Source organism: Dipodomys merriami, unplaced genomic scaffold (genome assembly GCF_024711535.1).
Source record: "Dipodomys merriami isolate MVZ:Mamm:240054 unplaced genomic scaffold, mDipMer1.0.p SCAF_2, whole genome shotgun sequence".
Taxonomy (NCBI): Eukaryota; Metazoa; Chordata; class Mammalia; order Rodentia; family Heteromyidae; genus Dipodomys; species Dipodomys merriami.
In genome coordinates this window covers 48,575,221-48,593,657 of record NW_027203381.1, presented here as the reverse complement: position 1 = coordinate 48,593,657, position 18,437 = coordinate 48,575,221, and the positions used below count along the sequence as shown (strand labels likewise).

General features: G+C 39.6%; 1 protein-coding gene across 13 annotated transcripts in view; it reads right to left on the bottom strand.

Annotated features, from left to right (window-relative positions):
• Nucleotides 1-18,437, bottom strand: part of Ptprm (protein tyrosine phosphatase receptor type M) — an 832,110-nt gene that overhangs the window by 93,252 nt on the left and 720,421 nt on the right. For all 13 annotated transcript variants that reach the window (XM_070029553.1, XM_070029556.1, XM_070029555.1 and 10 more), the window contains 2 exons: nucleotides 10,502-10,578; nucleotides 5,606-5,642 (listed from right to left, as the gene is read on the bottom strand). In XM_070029553.1, the coding sequence (XP_069885654.1) occupies nucleotides 5,606-5,642; nucleotides 10,502-10,578 (114 nt within the window). The remainder of the gene's footprint in view (nucleotides 1-5,605; nucleotides 5,643-10,501; nucleotides 10,579-18,437) is intronic.

Here is an 18,437-nt window from a genome sequence, read left to right as displayed (position 1 = left end):
GTTGCAATGGGTCCACCTGTATCTTTATTTAAACGACTTGTTTTTCCCCTTCCCCTCCACAAATTATACCGACATCAAATACAGTGAAAGCAGGGGTTAGACTGTGGGAGAGGGACATACAAAGCAACAAAGAAATAATCTTATAAATGCGTTAGAAACAAATGCATGAAAGAAAAAAAACATTTGAATACATATCTTAGGGTTCATTTATGTTTTATAGGATGGCACAATGACTGTAGCTGACTACTGAACTTTTCTACTTTTTGTACCATGGCTTAAACTTAGTGCTACCTGCTTGCTTGGTTTTCTTGTTACTATCTGGTGCTCCACCACTTGAGACATACCTCTAACCTGGCTTTTGCTGGCTATTTTGGAAATGCAGTCTTACAGACTTTCCTACCCAGGCTGGTTTCTAATCACACTTTGGCCTCCTGAATAGCTAGAATTACAGTGTGAATCATTAGTTGTTCTGGCTAACAAGTGCGTATTTTAAAATAACCAGTATGCCCGATTTAAAATGTTTCTATCACAAAGAAATGACACATGTCTGGGGTATTGGACATGCCAAATGCCACGATCATTCACACTGTATCTGTGCTTTAAAATGTCATACTATACTCCCTAATTGTGTGCAATTCCTACCTGTCAATTTAAATGCAAATATCTCAAAAATTAATAAAATGATCAATGCCTCTGAAAAGAAATGAGAGAACAAAAGACTTTGTGATCATAAGCTATACCTTCCACAGACAGCAACATTTTCATTTTTACCTGTCTTTCACAGTCTTTCTCTGAGCTATCTAAAAGCAGGATTCCCTCCAAGTCAGTGTGTGTGTGTGTGTGTGTGTGTGTGTGTGTGTGTGTGTGTGTGTGTGTGTGTGTGTGTGTGTGTGTGTGTGTGTGTGTGTGTGTGTGTAGTGTGTGTGTGTGTGTGTGGTGTGTGTGTGTGTGTGTGTGTCTGCTAGAGCTTGAATTATTCATGGCCAAGGTGCTGTCCCTTAGATTTTTCAGCTCAAGGCTGATACTCTACCACTTTTCACTTCAGGATTTTTTGGGGGGTAGATAATTGGAGATAAGAGTCTCATAGACTTTCTTGCCTGGGTTGGTTTTAAGCCTCACTCCTCACATGTTAGCCTTCTGAGTAGCTACACAAACCTTGAGGTGAGACCCAGCTCTTGAAGTCAGTTTTATAAATGAAGCTAAACAATTAAAAGAACATTTCTACAGGCCTCCTTGGGTGTTCAGCAAGAGGCAGGCAGGACCCTTTCCAATCACTGTGAAAGGCCAGTGCTAAATGTTCTTCACCCAATTTGCAGCTTATGCTGACTCCACAGGGTATATTTTGATGGTGAGATTGATCAGTTCAGGGTTGGCCTTCCTGCCTTCCTGCATACTCTCCTGTTCCTTGCTGAGAGCCCTGCTTTTGAAATCTCAACTCCACCCAGGCTCTAAGCATGCAACAGATGGGACTTCCTCCAATTTGATCCTCTGATTTGTCAAGTTATAAATCTTGAATGTTACGGCTGTGTTAAGTCTGGTCATTCCAATGTGATGAAGTTAATACTGGGCCATCAATATATTAGCTGCCAGACAGGAAACAATTACACAGTAGATAAAGGGGAGAAAAAAATTGCTCTGGCTTGAATAGAATCCCTTAATTAGCAGAAATATTATCATCAAAGGTCAAAATCAGGCACTAGTAGAAAAAGCAACAAATCTGAGGTAGTTGTGGGGGTAGAGAAACTTAATACATAAATTCATAATATGTTCTGAATAATGAAGGAACTTGGTGAAAAATGTAAGCATTACTATCTCTTGGGAATAAAATTGGTTGTCTGCCAATTAGACTATTCATGTAGCTTTATAGGTTCAGATAGGGAATATATCTTTAGAGCACTATTTCTTTGCAAAACAGAAAAATCCACGCAAGGTGAGATTTAAAACTTGAACCTACCTGTCAGCCCTCATCACTTCTTTTCTTAGCTTCTCAGAATGAGGTGGCTGGTAGGGTGTGTGTGTGTGCGTGCGTGTGCGTGTGTGTGTGTGTGCGTGTGTGTGTGTGTGTGTGTGTGTGTGTGTATGTGTATGTGTGTGTCCAAGTCCTGTTGCTTGGACTCAGGGCCTGGGCACTGTCCCTGAGCTTTTGTGTTCAAGGCTAACACTACCCCTTGAGCCACAGTTCCACGTCTGGGATTTTGGTGGTTATTGGAAGTAAGATTCTTACGAACTTTTCTGCTTGAACTAGCTTTGAACCACAAACCTCATATCTCAGCCTCCCTGTATAGCTAGGATTATGTGTGACCCACTAGTGCTCACAGGTGTTTGTTTTTTGCAAGATTCTGGAAGCTCCTACATAAGGTTTTATTGGCCAGGTTCACACAGGGCACTCTGTAGAGCATGCATTTGGCTCACCAAGCAACCTGAGAAGGGACCATTACTCACTTCATGCCACAGAGGAGGTCAGGCAGTTAGTTGTCCATCCTGATTTGGGTACAGAGTCCCTGGTGGTGACATGAAATCATGGACTGTCCATCCACTTGGTGTCACCAAGTTCTCAATGCAGTGTGGGCATCAGGCAGGACAAGGACACATCTAGCCCTTTTCCACCCAAAATTTAGCTGTCTAAAACTACTACAGGGAAGTGTCAAATGCATCTATTTATATAAATATTATAGTTTAAAATTCAGTTCCTTGTTTACAATGTTTCTTTGTTTGATTACATTTCAAATACAAGCAATTACTTTATCTCAAAGGATTGATGCCAGACCCTGAAGGATACAAAAATCTATAGATGGCTTAAGTCCCTTTTACATAAAGGTGTATTTGTATATTACCTACATACATCCTGCATATATACTTTAAATCATCTCTAGATGACTTATAATACCTAATAGAATGTACATGCTATCTAACTGTTGTTATAATGTATTGGTTTTTTTTGTTGTTGGGGATTTTATTTATTTATTTATTTTTATTGTGAAAATACTGTACAGAGGGGTTACAATTACATGGGCAAGATAATGAGTACATTTCTGATCAAGCATTGTAGCCTCCTCCTTTGTTTCCCCTTCCCATCCCTTCCCATCCTCCCCCCCTACCCACCACCCAATCCTCCCCCCCCACCAAAGTTGTAAAGTTCGTTTTCGACATAACGACTTGCACATCTCATTGTTGCAATGGGTCCACCTGTATCCCTATTTAAATGATTTGTTTTTCCCCTTCCCCTCCACAAATTATACCAGCATCAAATACAGTGAAAGCAGGGGTTATACTGTGGGGGAGGGACATACAAAACAACAAAGAAATAATCTTATAAATGTGTTAGAAACAATCACATGAAAGAAAAAAAAATTTGAATACATATCTTAGGGTTCATTTCCCTAACATCACCTTATCTGACCTTTTCTGCTTGACTCAGACATATACTAGATTTATAATGTATTGTTTAGGGAATGACAGAGGGAGAATTCTGTGCATACTCAATACAGATACTTTTTTTTCAAACATTGTTAACTGCTGGGTGGCTGAATCTGTGGATGTGGAGTCCATAGAAAGGAAAGGCCCACTGACTTCCTTGCTTGTTCTAAAATGTTATACTGCTATGGTTTGGATCCTGAATGTCCCCTCAAAGCCTATGTGGTATAAAGCTTTAATTCTCGGCTAGCCAGTATTGAGTACAGTGCAATCTTTAGAAGGTGGGGCATTAGGAATGGTCTTAGTGTCAGTCTGCTTGGGGAAGGTCCCTGTACCAGGCCCTGTGCCAGTTTGCATGTAGGTAACCCACCCCACCCCCCTTCCATTTACCATGCCGCAAGTTTCAGCGCAGCACCTGCGTTTCCTAGGTGTGACTGCACACCTGGAAGCAGTTACCTTCCCTTTCTCTGAGGTCACATCCTGGACCGCCTGGGTCATGTCTCCCTCAGACCATGAGCAGTTCCCAGGCTCTGAGGTCACATCCACATGCAGCCTGGCCAAGCCTTCTCCCTACCCAGCCACACCTTCCCCAGTTCTGCCTTCCCTTCTCCACTTGTCTCCAACCTGTGCTGGGGGCTGGCTATTGAGAATGAATTTCTCTTTCTGCCTGAAGACCGGGTGGTAGTTACTTCTCTGTAAACTAATTAAAATCTAACACTTATGTCATCAGGAAAGTACTCTTGAAAGGGATATTCAGGTCCCAGACCCATCTCTGTCTTTTTTTGCTTCCCTGCCAATAGATCAGCAGCTTCCTTTACCACATGGTGTACCTGCCATGATGTACTCTGCTGCCACAGGCCCAAAGCAATGTGCTGACTGGTCACGGACTGAAACCCCTGAATCTGTGAGCCAACATGAGCTTGTCCTCTTTCTAGATGATTATGTCAGGTGTTTTGTTATAGTACTGAAAAGCTTATGAACACAAAAGAAATCACTGGAAACAATGCTGAAATAATAATGTGGCAAAAATGCATGCTATTCAACCTTACTTGGGTCTTCTCTGCTTCTTACCATGTTTTTTAGCTTATTTCATGACTCACTAACATATCCTATGATCCTCAGACCTCATAGATGACTAACTAGCCTCATGGTAGGAAGAGAATATCATTATCAAAACTATTATCATGAGCTTCCTTGACATTTTCTCTACCTTTCCTTTGGTTTCCTATAAACAAAAGGACTTACTCACTATTTCAACCTGGCAGTACTACTTTCCTGTTTACAGATCTTTGCTCTTAATGTCTGTTCATTTACAAGCCCTTCTCCCAATCCGAGCTCAGCCACAAAGCTGTTTTTTAACCATCTCACCAGAAAGCCACCTTTTTCTATCCCATAATTTCCCACCACTCTTCTGGTACCTCTCACAGAAGTTACCTAGGGTTGCACCTACCCAAGTAAACCAGGTCATTTCACATCTTCCCTCTACACACCACCACTGGGTTCAGCTTGCCTTCCTGCTCCAACTAGCACAGTGCAGAGTAGATATCACAAAGTTATTTTTTAATGTATTATGTGATTTCTTTTGTTTCTTTCATATGTTCTTCCCCCACGGTATACCCCTGTTTTTACTGTATTTGATTCCGGTACCCTGCATCTTCTATATACATTTTTTCTAATTTTGGGAGGGGAAGGGAAATAACAAAATGCTGAAACAAGGATATAGGTTGACCCATTGTAACAATGAGATGTACAAGACACTATGTTAAAAATGTATTTTACAACTTTGGGGGAGGGAAAAGTTGGGGAGGTAGGGAGGGAAGGGATGGCTGGGGAAAAACAAAGGAGGGGGTAACAATGCTCAAGAGGAAATGTACTCATTACTTTACTCATGTAACTATAATGCCTCTGTACAGTATCTTTACAATAAAAAATATAAACATATGTAGGACTGATTCCTAAGGTAGAATTCCTAAGGTAGAATCGAACACATTTCTTCTAATGATCCTAACATAAAGTTCTAAATAAATGACTATACTCCCCCAACTTCTGATGTGAGAATAAGGCATACATATTGATGACAGAACTACAATACACTGAATATGTGATATCTTCAAGAGAGGAACAGGAAAGAAATAATAGAGACTGGCAAGTGAGCAATCAAAGAAAGACATCAAAGCAAAAGTAACCTTACCTTGGGTGGCAATATAATGATTGGGTCGATGATAGCCCTAAAAATAAATGAGAAAAAATATCTTATAAACTTAAAATCAATAAGTAGCATAGAAGTCACATGGTAAGTGTCTGAAAATGACCCTGCTTACAAACACCAGCATGACATAAAAGTTAAATTACAGACCCAGGACCACTGAATTTTTCTTAATCAGCAGAGGTATATCAAATGTAACCTCTTCGATGCTGCATGGGTGGCATGAGTACTTAATTATACACTGGCTAGGTGATGATGGATGAGTAATAAACACTAACAACTTATGGATCCTCTGAAATAACATAACCACAACTCTTATTAAGGTGCAAACTGCCTGAGAATGTGTAATAGAATTTCATTTGTATTTAGGATGTTATTGGCAAGGTGCCAAGGGCTTAACGTATCCTGTTGTATCAGCATGGACAGCTACATCAATAGTAATACTCAGAACCATTCTTAAGCACTGCTAAGACCATGATCATGCCATTGCTAGGACCAGTAAAGAAGCACAAATTCTGCTAGATCTTTTTCCTTTTATCATGCTCCTACTGGAAATGAGAAAGAAGAAAATTGGAATGGAAGAAAGCAGGCAGCAAAGACATTGTAGGGTAAGTATCTGGGAAAGATAAAGCCAACGCTGAGAAAATTACACCAGTAGCACCTTGTATCATGATGGGCCTTAATACTTTTCATTTCTATTTCCTGAGTTTACCTCAAATATTGTACCCACAGCTAGTTGGAAAGCAGAAAACAGGAAAAAAGAAACTTGGAGAAATAATACAAATCTCTTAGACAACGTTAATTTGTTACATTAATTATTTCTACTCTTACAGTGAAAACAAGGGCTATACCATGGGGGAGGGACATACAAAGCAACAAAACCCCTGTTTTCACTGTATTTGATATTGGTATAATTTGGGGAGGGAAAAAACAAATTTTTTAAATGGGAATACAGGTGGACCCATTGCAACAATGGAATGTACAAGATGCTATGTCAAAAAACAAACTTTACAACTTTGTGGGGGGGGCTGTTGGGGGGAGGTGGGAGGGCAGAGATGGTAAGGGGAAACAAAGGAGAAGACAACAATGCTTGATAAGAAATGTACTCATTACCTTGCTCATGTAACTGTAACCCCTCTGTATGGTATTTTCACAATAAAAACATATTAATAAAATAAATAAGTATCACAAAAATTATTTCTACTCTTAAAAATCAACATCAATGAGCAACAAAGGCAAATGTGTGTTTTTTTGTTTTTTGTTTTTTTTTTTTTTGCCAATCCTGGGACTTGATCTTAGGGGCTAGGTACTGTCCCAGGGCTTTATTGCTCAAGGTTTGTCTCTAGCACTTGAGGCTTTATTTCTGGCTATTTTGGTATTTAATTGGAGATAAGAGTATCATGGGATTTCCTGACCCAGCTGGTTTCATACTGTGATCCTCAGATCTCAGATTCCTGAGTAGCTAGGATATACAACTGGCCGTGTGTATGTGTGTGTGTGTGTGTGTGTGTGTGTGTGTGTGTGTGTGTGTGTGTGTGTGTGTGTGTGTGTGTGTGTGTGTGTATGTGTATGTGTGTGTATTAGTCACAATATATGTGTGTATATATATGGATATATACATATATAATATATACATACATATATAAATATATTGTGATTTCTTTACCTAGTCACTCATTTCCTACTTGGCTGGTAACTTCTACCAGGGCAGTAACTTGGACTTATTTGCTCTACATGTCCTTCCAGTGCTTAATAAGTGCTTAACAAGTGCTTCTTTAATAAGGAATCAAAGAAATAGGGGAGATGCCCTTGATAAAACAGAAGTCATACCCAGTTGATAAATGGCCTGTGTAACTAAACACCAGGGTTATTTCTCAGTCCTCATCTAGTGACCTGCCAACTGCATAAAAACCACCAATGCTGATAAAATTCTTTGTTTACTTGGTTCCAGGAAATGAGTCTCTGTGCTCCTTTTTTCTTGTCTGATTCTTCCCCTTGCTCTTGGAATGCTCAATCCTTTGGCTTTTTTTTTTTTAGTCTGCACTCACTTTCTTGGTCATCTGATTCAGTCCCATGGCCTTCAATACCACATGTAATCTTATGAGTTCTATATTCTTATTTCCAGTTAGTCCTTTTCCTTGAATCCTGGTGTGTGTCAAGTACCTTCCCAAAACCTCTGCTTGGCAGCTAATAAATATTTATAGCTCAATATATATAAAACTGAACTTTTCATTTCCTTCTTAAGTAATACCCAAACATGCCCACAGTCTATTAAACAATGGCAATCCCATCTCCTCAAGGAATCCTTGATCCCTCTGTTCCTCTCACAACAGCAAATCCCATCAACTCAGCCCTCAAAGTAGCTGTGGAATTCCACCACATATCCTCCCCCCCACCCTTTTTCAGCTGGGCCAACCCACCACCCTTTCGCTCAGGTTACATCCATGGCCATCCAGCAGTTCTGCTTGTTTCTGCTCCTGTCCACCCAGTTCATTCTCCTCTGAGCATCCAGACCTCTGCTCAAATCCAGTGACTTCCATTTCACACACTGAAAGGTATAGGTTCATGTCACTGTATTCCCTTCTCTTCCCATAACAGGCACCAACACTTGCCTTTCTTTTAATCCATCAGGCCAGCTCTGTAGCAAGCAAGGCCTTTCATCAAGCTGCTTCTCCCTGATGGGTACATGGCCCTACTTATCTTTGCTTCAATGTCATCTTCCTAATAGAAGCGGTGGACTTCAGTTATTGTATTCAAAGTTGTTGATCACCTCCAAACTTCACATTCCTATGGCTTTAGTATTTGCCATTGTACCTTCTGACCTACCATGTAGAATTGTTTTAGTTATTGTCTATTGCTCCCAATTAGAACATCTAGTCTATCAGGTTAAGAGTTTCTGCATTTTGGGGAGTTTTGCTTTTAATGAGAATCTATTCACAGTTATAAACTTGGTATCCAGACTGTACTTGAAATGTAATAGTTACTCAGTAAGATCTTTTTGGCTAAGTAGATAAAGGAGGTTTGGGTATTGATTCCTTTGTTGGTTAAAACAACACTAGGACCTATCCATCTGATATATCCATTACTTTAGAGCTTTGCCCACATCATCCTAGAGTTGGAATGTATTCTCGCCTCTGATTCTCTACCCACCATGGAAGGCTTAGCTCTAATGGACTCCTCTTTGATATCCCCTTTGATCGCATTCATTCCTTTAGCTGGCAATTAATCAAACACTAAACTCTTCACTATTTTGGGCATCTGCCAGGTGTTTGCAATACAAAGATGAGCAGAACACTGTCTATGTGCTTAACGACTCAGGCTCCCAAGATGAAATAAGAATGGGGAGTCTCCAACGGCACCTCCCAGAGAAAGGTGTGCCACAATCCACCTGGACACAAGGGAGTTGAAGGAGACTTGCAGTGCAGGTTTGACAGTGTGAGGCTGTGGTGATAGTGTCTGAGACACGTCTGTGTACACCCATCCATCCATGCATGAAGGAAGGAACTGTGCAATGCACTTCTGAAGAAACTCTGAAATGGAGATTTTTATGATTTTGGCCTTCATCAAAATGGTACAGGATTTTGTTGTTGGTGAATTGGGATATAAACTATTCAATCATTATCTCTAAACTCAACCCACAAATCTATATAAATGTCAAGGTTTCCCAATTAGCACTAACAGTAACATTTTATGATCACGTGTAGATAACTTTTCCTAGAGACTATGATGCCAGTTGCTTTTGTAGCATCTGCGAAAATGTAACCAAGAAAACAAAACAATCTGAAATTCTTGGGACCAGACTGTAGAATAACACATATGCAATGACATGATAACTTGGGAATGGGACCCAATTCTAACCATGATATTCATTTACATTTTGTACGCACATAGGCTAAAGGAAATTACATACAGTATTTTAAATCCTTTTGTGCATGAAATGAAGTTGGTGTATCACAGCTGAAGGGGTTGGAAGAGTCGACATTAAATAAACTGTGTGTGGTATGCTTAGGATTTGACTGCAATTTGTCATTCAAGTTAGATGTGGAATGTCATACTATAGTGGTATCATATCAGTTCTGTGATATCAAAAAGTTCTGATCTTGGAGCATTTTGGATTTTGGGGTTAGAGATGCTTGAATTGTGTATGAGTAAGACATGTTCTGGCAGGTGCTGATGGACTTAATGCCTGGTGCCTGGTGTATAGACCAAGCTCATAATATGTCTTGGGAATCATGAAGAAGCTGAAATCTGTTTAATATAGACAAGGGCCATGGAGGGAGCCACAGTTTTCCCTTGATTTTTCAGTCTCCTTTTGATTTCATTCATTCTTTCAACTAAAAGCCTGCTGTCTCCTAAAGAATTTCTTCTCATGTAAAACATTAAGTTGACATGATGCAGAATGAACAAAGAAGCAACTTCAATAATTAAACAGCCTGCATATTTAATGACATGTCTTGCTTGCGTTGAAAGTCCTGGCAAACAGCTGCCTACTACTTTGAAGGCAACTTAAAAGTGCAATGATGACAAGAGATTGAAAATCACCACATTAGGAATTAAGAGAGTTTTGTCCCATTAATATGCAAGCAGATTTTTTAAAGGTGCCGAATAATTACAAGTTGTTGACAAAAAAGAAATAACATGTTCATAGTCCATGTAAGCATAGTACAGCAAAGAAAGGTTGTAGAGAAATTCATCCACAAATAGGCTGAGTGAAGAAAAAAGAGACAGCTATATCATCATTGTACAAGCCTCTCAGATGGTGGGATGTTGTGCAATACTAATGTTTGGATTGAAATGGACATGTATTTGAATTGTATAGTTGACACATAAATGTAGCATTAGTCAGAAAGTTAGGTATATTGACAGCTTCAAAATACATACATCAATATAATTTCCATTGATGTAGTCTGAGTTGGTGTCTCCTTCTATTGTCTGAAGCCTCACTCGAGAATGATCATCTGCAAAGGAAAAAGCAAAGAAGGCCACCATTAAGAAAAGCTCTTAGGCTGCTCAAGGTCCCAGAATCTATGCACATTACACTGAAATCCCTACACAGGCTGCTTTGAAGTTTGTTACAGTTTGGATCTTGAATGTCCCCCTGAAGGCTCAGTGTTGAAGGCTTGATCCTTAGCCCATGACATTGTTGGAGGACAGAGGGAGATGGATCCTTTAGGAAGTGATGCATAGTGGAAGAAAGTTAGGTAACTGATGGTATGTCATTCAAGAGAATACTGGGATCCTAGTCTCTTTCTTTCTGTTTGCTTCTCATCTGCGGTGAGGTAAGTAGGTTGCTTGACATTCCCTCCTCACTATCATGTATGCTTTGCCATATGTCCAATCAGTAAGGTCTACTGATTACCTACTGTAACCTCTGACACTGCACCAAAATAAATCTTCCCCTTGTTTAAATTGGTTTATCTTGAATGTTTTGTTACAGAAGCAGAAAGCCCACAAATACAAATAAGACTTAAATACCATATGCCTTCTAAACTGTCTATTGTGTTGTTAAGACTAGGAAGAATTGATAATTCTTTACTTTTTGTAGTAAATCTCATTAACCTATTCTTTGAACATTCATATACACTTTCCTTTTTTTTTGTAATTGTGAAAATACCATACAGAGGGGTTACAATTACATGAGCAAGGTAATGAGTACATTTCTTATCAAGCATTGTTGCCTCCTCCTTTGTTTCTCCTTCCCATCCCTTCCCATCTTCCTCCACCATTTCCCTCACCCCCTTCTCACCTCCCCCCCATGCCAAAGTTGTAAAGTTCGTTTTTCGACATAACAATTTGTACATCTCATTGTTGCAATGGGTCCACCTGTATCCCTATTTAAACAATTTGTTTTTTCCCTTCCCCTTCACAAATTATACCAACATCAAATACAGTGAAAATAGGGGTTATACCATGGGGGGAAGGACATACAAAGCAACAAAGAAATATCTTATAAATATGTTAGAAACAATAGCAAGAAAGAAAAACCATTTGAGTCCTCATCTTGGGATTCATTTCACCTAACATCAACTTATCTGAGCTTTTCTGCTTGTCTCAGAAATATACTAGTTATTGCAAATAAGGGAAACCATAGGACCTATGTTTCCTTGGGCCTGGCTTACTTCACTTAATATAATTTTTTCCAAGTCTTTCCATTTCCTAACAAATGGGGCAATGCCATTCTTTCTGATGGAGGCATAGAATTCCATTGTGTAAGTAGTATGGAGGTTCCTTAAAAGACTCCACATAGAGCTCCCCTATGACCCAGCAATCCCACTTTTGGGCATTTACCCGAATGGTCACAAACAAGACCACACTAAAGCTATCATCACAGCTATGTTTATTGCAGCATTATTTATCATAGCTAAGATATGGTACCAACCCAGATGCCCCTCAGTAGATGAGTGGATCAAGAAAATGTAAACATTCACATATATTTAGTAATGAAAAGCTGGAGACTTTTATGTGAAGTCCTAAAACTCACAACAGAATTGTTTCTTAGACTAGAATTTCCAGTAACTTCTCTAAATCGCATGAAAGGCCTGAGATATTGAAAGTTGCCAGTAGTGTCTTCCTTGACAAATGATGGTTATAATCCCACAGTCCAGCCTACTGGGATGTTCAGATAGAGTCCTAAGTCATCATTTGTAAACTCTCTATATCCTCCCTCTGTGACTAAGGGTCTTGGCAGATAGAAGCAACCCTGTCACCAATCAGCATGTCACCACAAGCCATATGGGTGAGCAATCCACCAACCTTTTCTGAATCTGCACAAGAGGATGGTAGGACCTGCTTAAAATTGAGCTATTTCAAGGATTAAATGAAAACATACATTGTAATGTGTATGTCTGTCATACAGCAAGTAGTGTATAAGTATTGCATTGGTAAGAGTTCCAAATGGGAAAATCTTTTTAATGAACACTACTAAGAATATCAGTAATTTCCCTAAATTCCTGATTTTTAAAAAAGGAAAATGCTATAAAATACTGGCAATGCAGAGATTTTCCTCTTGGGCCCACTATATTAGGGCTTACAATAGAGTATGCTTCCTTCAAGTATTGTTTGAGCTTAACTTTTTTTGTTTTGGTGCCAGTCCTGGGGCTTGAACTCAGGGTCTGGGTGCTGTCCCTTAGCTCTTTTGCTTTTGCTCTACCACTTGAGCTACAGCTCCACTTCCAATATTTTTTTCTAGTTAATTGGAGGTAAGAATCTCATGAACATTTCCGCTGGGGCTGAATTAGAATCTTAATACTCAGATCTCAGCCTCCTGAGTTAAAGGCATGAGCCATGGATGCCTGGTAACATTTTATTTTTTGAAGAAAATATATTACATTAAAATTATTGTCCTGGGGCTCAAGGTATAGTTCAGTGGTAGAATGTTTGCCCAGTTGTATAAAGCCCAATGTTTTAGCCTCAGCCCCACAAAACAAAAATCCTTTCTTTTTAACAGAAGGATATTTTCCTCTATCTTACTGTATACTCAAATCCAGTATTTATAATATATCAGAAACAGCTTCCCTTTCAGGAAGCTCCTGTGGTTTCTGGCAACGGTGGCCTGATAAGGCATTTCAATAAACTTTACTTCCAGTGTTGCTGGAATGAATGACTTTAGTAGGAAGCAGCTGCTACATTTTTCTGAGTCCAACTTTACCCAGAATTCAGTTTGGGGTGGTGGGTGAGGAACAAAGTCCACAGCTTGAGGCAAGAGCTAGGAGAGTACAGGTGATAACCCCTTTGCCCCTTCTCTCTGGGCCAAGACCAACCCCCTGTTGGATGAATGCTTTGTCTGTTTTCAACAGTGCAGGCAGATGGAACTGGATGTCAATTTCCTAATGTCATGAAAGATTATTTCATGTCACGGCCTCACAATAAATTAGGATTCAGTATGTTTATTTGGATGGTGGCTACAGGTTGGGCCAGACAAGGAGAAATATCTAAAAGAAGTGGTTTCCTGCTCTGCTCCAAAGACAACATGAGATGTTGCTATATGTATAAGGTTGGGGGTCAGGTGTGAAACAGGGTCTTTACTGGGGGTGTGAGATATCTCATCCCTCTTTATTTATCTCCTTAGCTTCCTTCTGTATAAGTGGGGATAGATAGAGCCTCTCTCATGGTATTATAGAGAGCATTAAAATAGTGTACATAAAGAAATGAGGAAAAGTCTGCCATACAGTAAGTTATGGACAGACATAGGTTGTTACTGTCATATGCTATGCAAGAGATACCTACACTTGCCTTCTCACGATTGTTAACAATTGATGTCCAAATGACAAAGAGGGCAGTCTGGAAATAGACCCGTATGCAGTACAATGATTGATGCTTTATGGTGATAGACTTTAGGAACTAATGCCCCAGAACACCTCTTGCTTAAAACTAGTGGCTCCCTAGACATATCATGAGCTCATTTTGGGGGCTGAGTGGGTTGTTGGTTGTTGGTACACTGGATACATATAGATTGTTACAGCTTTCGTATTTGTCAGAAGAACCAGTGTACACACACACACACACACACACACACACACACACACACACACACACACACACACACACACACACACACACACACACACACACACACACACACACACACACACACACACACACACCTTATTTCAGAGTGGAATTATAAGCAACTTTACTGGTAAAGGCATTCAAGTTTCCTGAATAAAAAATACTCTAACAAAACTGAACCACAGCTGGTTCACACACAGCAAGCTTTCAGACATGTTCTCTAAAGAGGGATTCAGCTTCTAAGAAGGCAAGTAGCATGGATGAACTTTCGTCTTTGAAAACCAAAGCAATATACTGTTCCCCAGTGTGAGAACCCACCTTCTCTTACTTCATATTCAGATGCTACCCATCCTCTGTGACTTATCACCCTTCCTGGCAGTTGTTCTGGAACCTTCCATTTAGGAACTCTAGTCTCAGACAAGACTGATGGCTCATGTTCTATACACAGCTTCTGGATTATCTTTTACAGTTCAAACAATATTAAATCATTCACAATAGAGTAGAAATTGGTCTGAGATTTCTCAAGAGGTCTAGACTTGTCCACAGTATCTTTTCAAAATTATTTTAATACAGTCTTTTCTAAGGTTTTCAGAACAGTGAGGTTTCACCTTATATTAATCCCTTTTCTGCCTTTCTGTACCTCTAAGTTTTGTCAATTTTTCAAAATCCAATTCAATGTGCCTATTGTCAATCAATATGTATCCAGTGTTTGTTGGGAGTATCTACTATATGCCAAACACCATCCTAAGTTTTGAGGAAACAGTAGTAGACAGGCCCCATCTGAGGTCCTTGGGTTCATGGTTCATGGCACTTGTAGGCAGTAGAAAAGGAATTAAGTTGATTTTGTAAATAATAAAGTGAATGTAATCTTGGTAAGTATTAAGTTGGAAAGAACAGAGATCTCTGAGAATATAGATGTGAGACCCTCTCTAAAAAGCCAGCAAGTGTTCCATAATAAAGGGACATGGGGGGGGGCAGGGGGGAGATTGAAGGCTGCAAGTGCAGAGGACAAAGCTCCTCAATTCAAGTTCCAACATATAGCATGTGCAGGCCAAGAGGAGGGAAGGATTCAGGAAACAAATGAAGGTTGGTAGGGGATGAGGAGGCCTGATGAAAAATGAGATCAGACAGACCTAGGGAACAGCCCTTTCGAGTAGGGGAAAACTATTTGTGAACTTCCAGCATTAGAACCCTTTGGGTTCCTTTCTCAGGAAGATCCTCCCCAGATAGCTTAGTCCCTGTCCCTGAACTAGGAAACAGTGGTTAACAATGACACTATAGTTTGCTAATGGAGGACAGGCACACATTGTTAGTGCATGCACCATACATATATTTCAGAATTAGAAAAATGTTTCTGTAGTTTTCTTTTTCTTCCAGTGGAAATCCAAGTTTGACTACTGGGGAGTGAATCTACTTTTGCCACGGAGTGGTCCCTTGGTGTTGAAGTGGCATGTTTTTTTGCAGGACATGGTATATAGGATTTATTTTAATTCATGGTTTCAGAGTTTGAGTCCATTGTGGTGGAGAGGGCATGTTAGAGCATATTTTCTCCATGTTGAATTCATGGTGGACAGCAAACAGAGAAAGGGAATATGGAAAGGGGGCTAGGGCAACACAGAGCTCCTAAGGACATGTTCTACTGACCTATTTCCTCCAAGCAGGCCCCGCCTCCTATGGTCACCACCTTCCGGTAATGCCATCATATTATGAATCTGTCAAGTGCTAATTCACTTATTAGGTGAGAGCCCTCAGGATCTAATCACTTCCTCAAGCACAAACAGTTGGCAATCAAGCCTTCAATACATAAACCTTCAGTGACGCTTCATGTTTTAACCTAACAGTTCCTAACAAAAAGAAGTCACTACACTTAAGTGAATAAAAGCAACATCTTTGTGGACATTTCACAATACCATCTTTAAAGCACAAAGAGATAGGACACTTGCTTAGGGAACAGTGGAAGCAGAAAATTGGAAACTCCAAACAGCTCGAGGAAGAGGAATATGGGCTCATTTTAAAGGAGAAACCAGAAAAAGTTTTGGAAACAGACTGAATGCTTCTCAGCAATACCTACATGTTAATTCCCAGGTACCTACTCAACTTTCCTACCCTGATTTCCATGTAGAGTTTAATATCCTATGTTCCAGAGCCAGAATCCCTGTTGGAATCCCAGCTCTGTAACTTTCTAGTTGTAAGCCTTTTAATACCTTTGAATACATTCTGACTTAGCAACTCAGTTTACCCCAGTGGAAAAAAGGAATAATAATACTGCCAAAATTTTATAGTGTTGCATGAGTTAATATAAGTAACACATTAGTAAATGCCTGCTACACAGTAAGAAGTAAAGGTTAGCAATCACTGCTCTTATTACTGCCAGTGGCTTAGTACAAGAACAGATTATTTTTCACCTGACTATTTCACCTTTGTCACTTTTCTCTCTCTCTCGAGGAACTATTTTTGATAAGTGCTTTTCTAAATAAAATATTATTATTTTCCTATCATCTCCTGTTAAACCATACAGTAAAACCAATGGTGGGAATATAATCTAAGGACCTTCATACAATTATTAGCAGGGATTATTATAGATTTAACTTATTTAACTGTGGCAAATTACAGAACAAAGAAGAGAAGATCATAGAGCAGCATGTAAGAATGAAACATAGTCACACACAGTTGACTCTTCTCTTATATGTTCTGCTCTCAAAGATCAAATTAGTCTCAGAGAGCAAATATATGAATAAAAGCTAACAAACTATGTCTGTACCGAATAAGTACAGGTAACTGTCCTGTCTTTCTTCCTGAACAGCACAGTACACCTGTTACATTGTATTAGGTATGATAAGTAAACTATGATTTAAAGTACAATCTTTATGTGGATGTATGAACTGACATGTCATTTCAGGTAAAGAACTTGAGCATCAGTTGATATTGCTAACCATAGGGGTGGGGTCCTGGCAACATTCTTTTGCGTGTAATGAGTGCTGACTGCACGTGCATATTATCTTCTAGTAGTAATGGGAGAAGAGGAAGAATGGAGGTTCTTATGGGAGTAGAATTTGGAGTCATTTTTACTTTCATCTTTATGATTTCCTGTACTACTTGATAACAAACAAACAAACAAAAAACAAAAAACAAAACCTCACCAAATCTATTTTGACTAGAAATAAAGAAAAAAAATGAAGCCAAGTACTTCAAGTTATAGAAAGATGAGGATGAAACAAAAACAAAGGCTAGCAGTGTGTAAATCTAGGTGATTTTCTGCCATGTTTTATTACCATGCATATTTTCTTTAATGTATATGGTTCACTTTTATAAAGGAAAGAAAGAAATATAGTCGCTATGCAGGGATAGAATATGATCAAAATCCAAGTCATGTTTATATCATAATTACAACTTGCTGTTCCCCCATTATTAAATATAACAAACTCTATCACTTGAAGAAACCCAGGCTATACAAAGGACTATGTGCTATTCCTATCAAAGCACGCAAAGCTTTGACAGGAAGGAAAGTGTGGGAGGTCTTCCCATGCCCCTAATAAGTCAACCCTCACACATAAAGTTCTCATGAGAGCCAGGCACCGGTGGCTCATGCCTGTAATCCTAGCTACTCAGGAGGCTGATATGTGAGGATGGAGGTTCAAAGCCAGCTCTGGCAGGAATGTCTGTGAGACTCTTATCTTCATTAACCACCAGAAAACAGGAAGTAGCACTGTGGTTCAAGTGGGAGAGTGTTTGCTTTGAGCTGAAGATCTCATGGACAGTGCCCAGGCCAAATTTCAAGCCCCATGATCACCTCCACCACCAACAAAATGTTCTCATGATACCTGTAATTCTCACAGTGCATTAATTTGAATTTCACTTATTTGTGTAATAATCTATAATCATTTAATTCATCCTATATTCTCCTCTCAACGTTGGGATTATCAGATTTATGAAGGTAAGTCTGACAATTTGTGTGTGTGTGTGTGTGTGTTTGTGTGTGTGTGTGTTCTGGGACTTACACTCAGGACCTGTGCACTGTCTCTGAACTTTTATGCTCAGGCTAGCAGTCTACTACTTGAGCCACAGCTCCACTTCTTGCTTTTATTTAATAGTTAATTGGAAATAAGAGTATCACGAATTTTTCTGCCTGGGTTGGCTTCAAACCATGATTCTTTCTCAGCCTCCTGAGTAGCTAGGATTACAGACATGAGCCACTAACACCTGGCTTCTGAGCGAGGGATGTCTCTCTGCTCTAGCAACCATAGTCTTATAGTTCCCACACCAGTGGGTCAGACACATCTCCGCCTTGAGTGCCTCTGTTTCACATCCT